The sequence below is a fragment of the Vigna radiata genome, chromosome 5 (assembly GCF_000741045.1).
Source record: "Vigna radiata var. radiata cultivar VC1973A chromosome 5, Vradiata_ver6, whole genome shotgun sequence".
In the NCBI taxonomy this organism is placed as follows: Eukaryota; Viridiplantae; Streptophyta; class Magnoliopsida; order Fabales; family Fabaceae; genus Vigna; species Vigna radiata.
Genome location: NC_028355.1, coordinates 2,906,680 through 2,917,731, shown reverse-complemented (window position 1 = coordinate 2,917,731; position 11,052 = coordinate 2,906,680). Strand labels below are relative to the sequence as shown.

The following is an 11,052-nucleotide window of genomic DNA, read 5'->3' as shown; positions in this document are numbered from 1 at the left end:
CAACACACTCTTCCTTTTATGTAACAAACCACACACTCTTCCTTTTATATAACAAACCACACACCCTTCGTTCAATTCCCACAGTGCCAAAAAACAGAAGAGAATCTGACCCAACAATGAGTGAAATAGCAGCAAGAGATTCTTCAGTTTATGGTGCCATGGCAAGTTGGTTCACACCCTCCTATCTCTTCATCTTCATCAACCTTGTCATTGGAACCATAGCCATCACCTCTCGTTTCACCACCACACCAAAACGCCAACGCCAACACCAACTCATCCGTTCTCCCTCTTTGCTTGACAGATTCACATCCTTCAACTTACGTTATCACAAACATCAAACCACAGCAACGTTAAAGCCTCACGACGTTGTTGTGGAGTCTGTCCAGACTCTAGACTCGCCTCGGCCGGTTCAAATCGGTTCCTTCGATACGACTGAGACCCGAGAAGGTGATGAAGTTAAAATTGATAACTCACCCCAGTTGGACCGGATTAGGTCTTTTAGTTTTCGTAGAACAGAAAGTGAAAGATCCGAGGCGGTCCAAAATTCTGACTCTGGAATGAATCTGGTACGAACTCCATCTTTGTTGGAGCGCGTTAGGCGTTTTAGTCTGGAATTAGGTAAAGTGGAGAAGGAAAGTTGTGACTCGGTTCAGCAGCAATTAAGCCGTGCTCCTTCCTTCCTGCAGCGGCTTAAGTCCTTGACCTTTGACAGAACGGAGTCCGAAGCTGAGGTGAGGGATGGTGGGGAGTTTGTGGAGGAAAGGGAAGAAGAGGAAGGAGTGGACGCCAAGGCTGATGATTTCATCAACAGGTTTAGGCAGCAACTCAGGTTGCAGAGGCTTCACTCTATTCTACGATGCAGGGATATGCTCACACGAAACTCATAATAACATTTGAATTTAATATTATTTGAAGGAGAAGATCACCTTTTTCCAAATGTTTATTGCTTCAACACCAAAATTTAGCTACCTGCTCTCTTGTTTGTAATCTCTATTTGTAAACCCTTGCTGTTTTGGTATTGTTATTCCAAAAAAAAAATTAATAGCGATAATCTTTTCAATGTAGACAATTTTTAAAGATGAAGTCTGAGGTTGTTTTTTCTTTGTTAGTTTCTTTCCAGGTTATTTATTTGTCTGGATGTTGGTCTCATCACTTGTACTCATCAGATGAATTCTAGGTTCCAAAACTATCAGAAAATTATAATAATGATAAGAATTAAGGAAAGAAGAAATAAATTATTGACTAAATACCGTTCACCAAGACGACCTAATTGAAACTTCAAAAGGAAACAAAATTATAGAAAAGTAACATAATTTTTTTATTACGGGAATTCCCGAGCTCGTTTCTATAATAGAATTCCCCAATATATATATTTGGCATAGGTCTCTTAGGAGTCTTCTTCAACCTTTGGCGGGGCTCCATAGTCACTTAGACTTACTTTACCATTATCAAGTTTATCGGCTGAATGTTGGTCAAAAAGTGTTTACAATAAGTACTGCCTTTCGGATTATTAAATACTGCATATGCACAATCACGTGTTTAAGGAGGGCCTTAAAATTCCACAGCATTTCATTTTAATTACATGGCCTAAATATTATTTGCTTTTCACATCAACCAAATATATAGTATTATAAGACTTCTAGCAGCATTTGTTTTACTAACAATTGTATTCATATAACCAGTATTACGTCATTTTCCCATTTATAAATTGTTACGCAACTCAACCATTGTAAATAAGTGTATTTTAAAAAACTCAATAGACTTCTGTTGGAAAATTTTGTTAATATTAAACTACAAATATTAATAACTCCTGCTGGCGTAGGACAAGGCATTGAACACATAACTTTTAGAAAACTCATTAAAAAAATCCCACTTCAAATGTAAAAGTTATGGCTATTAAATTCTAAAATTCATTGTCTACCATAAAAGAAAAACATAATGTAATACCACCGTGTTTAATAGAGAATAAATAAATGAAAAAATTCTTTTAATAATATTTTTTTAATAATTTTTTATAATATATATGTGACAGTTTAATTAATCCGTTTCAAACATAAATTTAAATAAACTGTTGTCAAACAATTGTTTAAAAAAAAACATCAAATATCAGCATCCTAAATAAATAAACCTATATCAGCTTCTACTTTTATAGTGTACAAACAATTCAAACTTTCACTAACAAGGGAGGCGTTCAACTTTGAGTGGGACACAGAACGAAATGATAAATGACACAGATTAATTTATCTAAATTCCCGTTTTATGTTCAGAATCCATAGCCTGCATTATTATAAATTTATGTAAAAGGATTCTGCGACTGGCAATTTAATGCAAGCAGAGCCTTATCCCCACAACTTATATATATGGCTTAAAACCTCAATGAAAATACAAAATTGATGAAAAGGAACCTTTCCTTCCTCTTGCCTCTTTACACACATCACTAATTAAATTATCGTTAAACTAAAAGTACACATGCCGATGTCCATCGAGACCAAACTATGTTTTTTTTTTGGGGGGATATGGTAAAAAAAGGGGACATTGGGGGATTACAGTAATATTGAAGAGTCTAGCAACCAGTACGAAGTTTTAATGCCAGGATATCAAAATCAAGCAGCTGGAACCTTTCTCCCATCTTCTATAAAGAAAATTGCTGTTTCTGGAACCTGCAAAAGGAAGGTATATTTTCGATCATACGAGATTTCAAATCATTTAATTCCAGGTCTCCTACTATCTTGAAATTATTCATAACAAAGAAAACATATGAAACGCTTTTCAAAGGATTCTTTGAGCTAACTAGAGAATACTTATATTTTTGTTTAGACTCATCGATCAAAATTGTCAAACAAATGGGGTCAGTGATACATGCCAACAAAAATAGATATAGTCTCACTAACAACATCTCTTTCAATAAGAAGCAGGCCTATCTTAGCCGATGATATTCATATAAAAACAGATGCATCTTTACAGCTAATGCTTACAAACATTTTCATCACCAAATTCATCCATCAGTACTGAAAACAAAATATTAACCATATCATGCATGAAATATGTTGGCTACATTCAGCCGTAGTATCATAGATGAAGGAAATGTCCCACATATCATAAAAGATGGTGTCAAAGATAGATTGCCGATCAGAAAAACATATTTCCTTGCTCAGTTTAATAACCAAATTAATATATACATCGGTCTCCCACAAGAGAAGAAGATTATAATGGAAATTGTGTTACTGAAACTTGATAATTCTAATTTTCCTTTTTAATTGTTTCTTTTAATCACTGTCAACAATACATACGTTTAAATTAGATTACACAATTACAATGCCAAACAACCAACAATCAAAATTACTTACATCAGGCCACGTATCTGTAATGAATTCCACGATGTCATAAGCTATATCCCCTTGAACATCAATTTGTTCTTTCTCAGTTGGTCCCTAACATCAATCAATCCACAAAAGTGTAAGACATTATATCCATATAAGAACCAAGAGTACTAGGTGTTGGGATCGTAGTTGTCAATCCCAAATACCAGTGCAGAGGAATTGTCCTCTTAAACACTATATTGCAGAATAGAGGGTAGCAAGATAGCCACTATTGTAACCAATTAGAAGAGAGCACAAGACAAGGAGATGAAAGAAATGTTTCAGAGAGATTAAATAAAAGAACACGGACAGAACGAAGTAAGGCCGAAAAGATCACGGTTAGCCAGATTATCTAAGGGACGATAATAAAAAAACTATGGATAACAGGGTGTTAAATGACTAAGAAACAACGGTGTCAATTCTTATTCATAGAAGGGGGATTCATTCCAAATTGACCCCCAAAAAACCTTAAATAGCGCTGTTTCATTATTTAAACAAGTTTTTGTGACCCACTCTAATAACACTCGCTCCATCTGCAATTTTGCATGATTTTGTCCACTATTGCTGCTGCAACAGCAGCTACTCCAAATTGCAACAATATTCCACTTTTACCGCTCAATGACACAATTCCCCAATAACACTGCTATTTGGCGATATTGACAACTATGGTTTGGCTTAGTTTATTTTGAGTTAAAAAGTGTTTTCTTTAGTAAATTGGTAATCAATTTTTCGGAAGAAAACAAAAGAAAAATCCCATGAAAAAGGGTCACAACATGCATTTTATGAACACCATACAAAATTTCAGCAAACCTTGACAACAGAGGCTCCTGTAGCAAACTTTTTCCCGAGTTTCTTGGAAGCATCGCTGAGCTTGACACCTGAATGCAATAAAAGAAAAAAAAGTTAAACTCCAAAGCACACCTATGTAATATTACCTCAAGTCTATGTTTGTCTTGATACTGAATAGAAAGGGATGAAATAAAATGATGTTAGTTATAACTTTTTGGGTTGTTTAAGATGAAATGAAAAAGGAGGAGTCCATATTATCTAATTCCATCCTATAGAATAAAAATTTTCCCTTATTTCACCATGAAACGTCCAGACTGGTTTGACAAGTTCATCCCAATTCATCTTTAGATTCTACCTGTCCTTAAGACATCCAAATAATGCCCAAGAGAATAACAGAAATAGCTCACCGAAAAGCTCCAGGCCCTTCACAGTGGTGATACACTTTCGCTTGTTACGAACAACCTTTTCAATAACCACCTCTTGCTTATCCTGAAAAGAGCAAAATCACATCCAATCACACCAAACGACATGAAACTATGACATTCAGCATCATACAACAAGTATATTCACTAGAGAGGCTTAAATAATTCCAAGACATGCCTTCTTCTTTATCTTCCCACCCGGAAGACGCTTCACTTCTTCTTGCTTCGGTGCTGAAACATAAAAACCAACACACACCATCAGAGAATCACATTGACTAAGCGAGAATCACAAAAAACTCATGTCATTGAAAGCCAAACAACTCATCTAAATTAACGATCACACAATAAAATACAAATTCTAAAATTTACGGAATATCAACCTTCTTCAATCTCAAGCACACTAAACAAAAGTTAAAAATAAAAATACCTGAGGAAGCAGCTCCATCACCAGCTCCTGACGATATACCGGTACTTTGCAGCTTATCAGCAACTGTATCAGCTCCCTTATCATTTGCCTCTGCGCGAAAAAGAAAAAGAAAATAACAATTCGCATTTCAATTAAATCGGAATGATCGAAATAAACATAAAAAAAAGAGTAAATTGGGGAATATTGAATTTCTTCTGAGAAAGAAAGAAAGGAAAGGTACCTTTAAGAAGATTAGGGTATAGGTCAGGGACGTTTTGGATTAACCAGGGTTTGCATTTTTCGAAATCGGATCCAAATTCGCAGTATTCGGGAGGCAAACTGCACACCCCACAGTACAGCACCCGAACCGGTTGGGGTTTCTCCGCCATTGTTGTTTAAACACAAGCTTGCAAACCCTGCTTTACTTTTGCAGTTTTCTTGAGAACGAAAACACTAACAAAACGGTGCGTTTTCGCAACGCAGCTCTAGAGAAAAGACGATGGTGATCGATGGCCGCGGTGAAGGGAAGGGACCTTGATGATTCCCTGGTACGGTGTCGTGTAGGGAGTCTCTCTATTTAATGAAAAATAAATAAATAATTTAATTAATTGCACTTTTAACCCCTTCTGCTTTCATTTGTGTCAATGGAGTTAGTATGTATCTTTTTCGGATATTATATTTATAATTATGAATTTCTAATTCCCCTCAAATATATTAATGTTTATATATATATATATATATATATTGTTTATTTAATGTTTAATAATAATATTTTTATGGTTTGATCAAGATTTGACAAGTGTGATTTTTATGACATAAGTGGTGCTTGGAGGCAAATAATAAGAATAAAACTAGTTTTGGAAAGAAATAAGAGAGAGTTTTTGTTTGCACTTCTTAAATACTAAAGCACACCCCCTCTCCCTGTGCTTTGGGTTTCCTCTATTTTAGCCCAACTTAAAAGCCCACAAGGAAGCTCACCTTTGCTTTTACTCACCTCACCATTTATATAGACACCGCAACTAACACCTTATTAAATAAATTTAATTTAAACATATATTAAATTATAGCTTATATATTATTTGGTACACTTATTTATTGCAAAAAAAAATTCAAGTTCATATGTAAGTTTTAATATAACTTAACATCATTAAGGTGTAACTTTCTAAGTTTGGGCTAAAATGTAGACAAATATGTTGTGCATCCACTAAAATAGTTACGACGGTAAGATAAAATTGAATATATTTTTCCCTTATTTCCATGATACTTATAATCCTTTTGAGTTACAAAGTAAAACTAGTTTGATAAATTTAGAAGAAAAAAAAGAGAGTTTGAGTTCAACTTTTCTATTAAATAAATACTAATAATTATTGATAAAAAAAATGTAATCTCATGTTTACGTCTCTAATTATCTATATAACTAATGTGAATTATATATATAATTTAGAAAAATTTAGTATTTTCAACTGAAATGTATTAAATTTTATATAAAACATGAGAAACAGAATAAATAAATAAACGGACCTATCAATTCTAATCTCTTATATTAATTTTACTTACCATCATCTTCTTTATGCGTTGTCACTTCTATCAACTTCTCAAGTCTCAAGATTTCTGTGCAAGAGCGTTTCTTTCAGTATCTCTCAATATGCCGTATTTCATCATCCATCTTCGGCCCGAAATTACTCCCATTCTTTCCCATCGTCTTCGAATAAGATTTGAGCACACAATCATTTTGCAAGGAATGATAGTATTTCGAGTTATATGCAACGTGGTCATCCATTTTGTCACTCTACATATTGAGTCAGCCACCTACGACTACTGGACCAATAATCATTTTTCACCTTTCTATCAATTTTTCCTTCTCATTCATGTTTACCTATTAATGGTAAACCTCACCAGCGACGTGGCCGTGGTGTCCGAGGGCCACTTTTTCAGTTTTCAATTGGCAGATCGTCACTTTGTACGGGTGTCGAAGACGTTCGTGACTCCCTGACGTTCGTGAATATGTAGATATAGTATAACGTACAAAATTATGTACTTTATAGTTTATTTTTGTACGTCATAAAATATGATTTTTTACTAGTGAAAAAAAGAGAGTTTGAGTTCAACTTTTCTATTAAATAAATACTAATAATTAATATTTTATTGATAAAAAATGTAATCTCATGTTTACGTCTCTAATTATATATAACTAATGTGAATGATACACACCTTAAAATATCCCACTAAACACTAAAATCATTAAATTTTCAAAAAAAAAACATCAATTCAATTTTTTTTTTTAAAAAAACTACATAGTTATATTTTGGTACTATAAATGAAAACATGTAATTCTAAAGTCAATATCTTGTCATCGCTAAATATTCTCTTTATATAAAAGAAATATTTATTTTCATTGAAAAATGGAGGATTGCAAATTAAAAATATTATACATTCATTAATACTATTTTTTATTCTTTTATTTTCTTCTAAGAATAGAAAAGTCTACTTTTTTTTTTTTAATAATCATTTTACTTTGAAAAAATCCCTTGTCCTGGTGACAATATTCTTTTGGGATCAAATCGAGCTTTTCTATCCGCAAAAAGTTTCCATTTTGAGCCAAAGTGTTCCATCCATTGTTGTTGAGTTTTGTTCCCAGTGAGATATTCCGTGATCTTAATACCAGCATCCTTACAAAACTCTAATATTTGTCGGTTCTGAGTCTGATATTTCTCCAGCATATCCATCGAACTTGTAGAACGCAAAAGACTTAGAGCGTAGAAAACATCTTCATCTGGTGTAACTGGTGACATCTTATCATCCCACCTGATAATTATTATAATGCATGTTAGCATGTTACGTAATTTAATTTCATAAAACTGATTATATATGTCATGTATGGTATACTTATGAACTTACTTGTTTCGGTTCAGTGGGTATATCAGAGAAATTCCGCTAGAAATGTTTTGCTTAAGAATAATGTTCTTGAAAACACCTTCGTTAAAATCTGAGATTCGAGATCTTGGAATCCAGATGTTCAACCAGGGGTGAGGAATTTCCCAAAGTCCTTTTGACCTTAGAAATAACTCTTCTGCGTAAACTCTATTCAGAAACTCCTCGTACGATGCATCTTTTTTGAACATAAATGTTGGTACGAACTTTAACCCTTTCACCAAATCGGCCACATCCTATTCAAGAAACAGGAAGATAAATAGTTAATTTAGTAAAACATAGTGTTCACACATGATGAGTTTGTTCCAATATGTTTTGATATATTAAAACGAGTAATGAAAGTAAAAGAAGTTCCTGAGAACATGACAACCTTGGCCACGAATGCTTGAGAGTTGCTGTCATAGTATTTGACAAGTTCTATGATGTAAATTATGCCATTTTGAGTTACCAGTGAAGTTATTCTTTGATGGTCAGAATCTGGATAAAAGGAAAGTTCCAGGGGTGGCTGACTGAATAGAAGCTTGCCTTCTACATAATCTGCTGCAGTACTGAAGGAGATTAAATGTTCTTGGTCGCTAGAAAATGCACTGAAGTTGTTGTAGAGCAGATGGAGCCATTTCACCTGCAAATCTTATAAAAATACCTCGTTAAAAGTAAATAAATAATTTTATATCTATGTTTTATGTTTATAAACCAAATTAAACATATTCCTATTCTATTCTACATGAGACTAGATATTGATGAATAGTTTACTGATATATTTAATCGATAATAAATTTTATTAGAATATATTCTAAAATCTTTAAGTCTAACTCTACTAAGTTTTAAAATGATGTTTACCTCCTCTTATATTCTTTCTAAATTAGTCTTATATTTTAGATATATAATTAACATTTCAATTAAATGATTTATTTTATATATATGTTTCAATTAATTAATCTACAAGTTTGTTTTGCACAAAAAAAAATTATAGAAAGGAGAGAAAATGATACTTGCCCTGGTTGGTGCAGGTCCTAGAGGTATTCTGGCTCTGGTTATTACACCAAATTGACCTAATCCTCCAAGAACACCGTAAAATAACTCAGAATTCTTATCCCTGGAGCAACTCACAAGCTCTCCTTTTCCTGAAAAAAATATATAGTTTGTCTTATAGACAATTGAATATCCATTTTATTTTGCATTATATAATTAGATATCTATGTATGACCTGAGAATCGTATCTGTTAAAATACTGATTGAGAGTACAACAATGGAACCGCTAATTAATTGGTATTAATGTAATAATGAAACCATTTACAAAATACTATTAAAAAAATATCATAATTTAATATAGTATTAAAAACTAAAATAAAACATTTAATAAGTCTTTATCATTTAAAATATAACATTAAATAAAATGTTTAATAACATCTAGGTAGGTTTAAAGTTTAACAATACATAATAATATTATTTAAAAAATATTATGTTATAGCTAAGAGATAAATACTTTACATAGGAAAAAAGATAATATTATCTTAATTTTTTTTTATTAAAAACGTTTTTTTTTCCTAAATAGAAACATTTTCTTAACTCGTTGTGAATTGGTTTGATTCAAATGGAAACCTTATGGATGAAATAAACTGAATACTAGATCAATTAAATAAATAAATAGGAAAATAATATGGAGTGCATCATTTAGATTGATGAGAGAATAAGTGTTCACTTTGAAAAAATTATATTTAGACTCAGTATAAGAGATTGGTCGACAAGATATAGTTATATGTGAAATCTTTGTATTATATATATGGTTGCAAACTTTCTTTCATTTTTTTAATCATGAAGAGTATTGGTACATATACCGTGAGATCATGTGACAGTTACATTTAAGTGTTTATTTCATATTTTTAAATTTTCAAATTGTTAAGTTTTATTATGCTTAAAGTCAATTTATATTTTAGTCTATATATACTTAAACATAAGTGACAAATTTGGATCAATGGATTTTTTTTAATGGCATAATTTTTTTTTTTACTTTTATTCATTAAAAAATTGAATTTATTATAATTAATTTTATAATTCCAATTCAATGAATCAATTAAGCTATCGCTTAATAGAAAATTGATTAATTCATTAAACTCTCTATTAAACTATCGCTTGATAGAAAATTGATGCAAATAAATATCAGAGAACAAAACAAAAATAATACTTTGATAGCGTTGAAGTTGATAACAAGGTGAGATTTGAGAAAGTGATACCTGTGACAACATCGAGTTGAAGAACATTAGAGATCTGAGGACCAAATCGAAAGGCTTGGCCACTGATTCCAGCATTTGACAGAGTTCCTCCAACACTCAGATACAGATAATCAGTCCAAGATAAAGGTGTGAGTCCACGTTTTAGGGTTGCATGCAACACATCAATCCACAACACTTCACCACCAACATCAGCGTAACAATTCAATGATGTTTTTCGACCACAATTTGAAACCGAAATCAGTGACCCTTTGAGGTTAGTCATGTTCAAGACCACCCCATTTCGTGTCTGGGCTTGCCCTAGAAGGGAGTGAGCTTTGCCTCTGGTGGCTATGGTGAATGGAGTGGGAAGAGAGTTTGAGAAATTTATCAAACTTGAGATATCACTCACAGAAGATGGCTCAAAAACTTTTAATGGAGTTTCATGAACTATGTGGCCATAATCTGTTGATGCCAGTGAAAGGATTTCAGGGTCACTGCTAAACTTTTTGGCTATTTCTTTGGGGATTTTGAAATTTGCTTGTGTGATGCTAGATAGACATAGAACAGCCATGGCTATGGAAAATGCTAAATTACTCACATCCATTTTCATTTTCAAGTTAAATTTCTATGTGAAATTGTTTTGAATTGGACCTATATATAGATTAAGGGATTCATACAAGTTATTATGTATTCAAAGTTCATGTAATTGCCACGTAATGATTGGTGTTGAAAACGATACAAGTTAGGTTAATTTTTCAAATACTTGTTAAGCCAATTGCGTTTTTTATATTATATAATATTATAATATTATAAATTAATTTATTCTAAAATATTAGTTGACATTTAGATCTAATATAGAAGTTAACGAATTTACTCTGATTAGTTATAAAGGGATTGCATAAGTCTTTTTGCAATATAATTTTATTTATATT

The 11,052-nt window shown here is 32.3% G+C and overlaps 3 protein-coding genes across 3 annotated transcripts; 1 reads left to right on the top strand and 2 right to left on the bottom strand.

Moving 5' to 3' along the window:
* LOC106761585 lies at positions 1-1,126 on the top strand. Its single transcript, XM_014645145.2, has one exon. It carries the CDS (start codon positions 117-119, stop codon positions 885-887), a length of 771 nt encoding a protein of 256 aa, XP_014500631.1. The 5' UTR covers positions 1-116; the 3' UTR covers positions 888-1,126.
* Positions 1,127-2,321: 1,195 nt separating this feature from the next.
* On the bottom strand, positions 2,322-5,547 carry LOC106759919 (translation machinery-associated protein 22). The gene is made up of 7 exons (XM_014643304.2): positions 5,218-5,547; positions 4,998-5,087; positions 4,749-4,801; positions 4,556-4,637; positions 4,170-4,237; positions 3,348-3,431; positions 2,322-2,660 (listed from the first exon to the last, which is right to left on the bottom strand). Exons 1-7 carry the CDS (start codon positions 5,363-5,365, stop codon positions 2,604-2,606), a joined length of 582 nt encoding a protein of 193 aa, XP_014498790.1. The 5' UTR covers positions 5,366-5,547; the 3' UTR covers positions 2,322-2,603.
* Positions 5,548-7,435: 1,888 nt separating this feature from the next.
* Positions 7,436-10,725, bottom strand: LOC106760070 (cytokinin dehydrogenase 2-like). The gene is made up of 5 exons (XM_014643506.2): positions 10,142-10,725; positions 8,904-9,031; positions 8,278-8,529; positions 7,875-8,143; positions 7,436-7,781 (listed from the first exon to the last, which is right to left on the bottom strand). The coding sequence occupies exons 1-5, from the start codon at positions 10,722-10,724 to the stop codon at positions 7,487-7,489; spliced, it is 1,527 nt and encodes a 508-aa protein (XP_014498992.2). The 5' UTR covers position 10,725; the 3' UTR covers positions 7,436-7,486.
* Positions 10,726-11,052: the final 327 nt, after the last annotated feature.

What these genes read in the sequence shown, in the direction of transcription:
- LOC106759919 (XM_014643304.2), bottom strand. Translation starts at nt 5,365, where the DNA reads ATGGCGGAGAAACCCCAACCGGTTCGGGTGCTGTACTGTGGGGTGTGC. An exon ending in GTGGGAAGATAAAGAAGAAG is followed by an intron (nt 4,638 to 4,748) that starts GCATGTCTTGGA and finishes TGCTCTTTTCAG; the next exon opens with GATAAGCAAGAGGTGGTTAT. An exon ending in TTACAGATACGTGGCCTGAT is followed by an intron (nt 2,661 to 3,347) that starts GTAAGTAATTTT and finishes TTCCTTTTGCAG; the next exon opens with GTTCCAGAAACAGCAATTTT.
- LOC106760070 (XM_014643506.2), bottom strand. Translation starts at nt 10,724, where the DNA reads ATGGATGTGAGTAATTTAGCATTTTCCATAGCCATGGCTGTTCTATGT. An exon ending in CTCAAGCATTCGTGGCCAAG is followed by an intron (nt 8,144 to 8,277) that starts GTTGTCATGTTC and finishes TTTCTTGAATAG; the next exon opens with GATGTGGCCGATTTGGTGAA. An exon ending in TACCCACTGAACCGAAACAA is followed by an intron (nt 7,782 to 7,874) that starts GTAAGTTCATAA and finishes AATAATTATCAG; the next exon opens with GTGGGATGATAAGATGTCAC.
- LOC106761585 (XM_014645145.2), top strand. Translation starts at nt 117, where the DNA reads ATGAGTGAAATAGCAGCAAGAGATTCTTCAGTTTATGGTGCCATGGCA.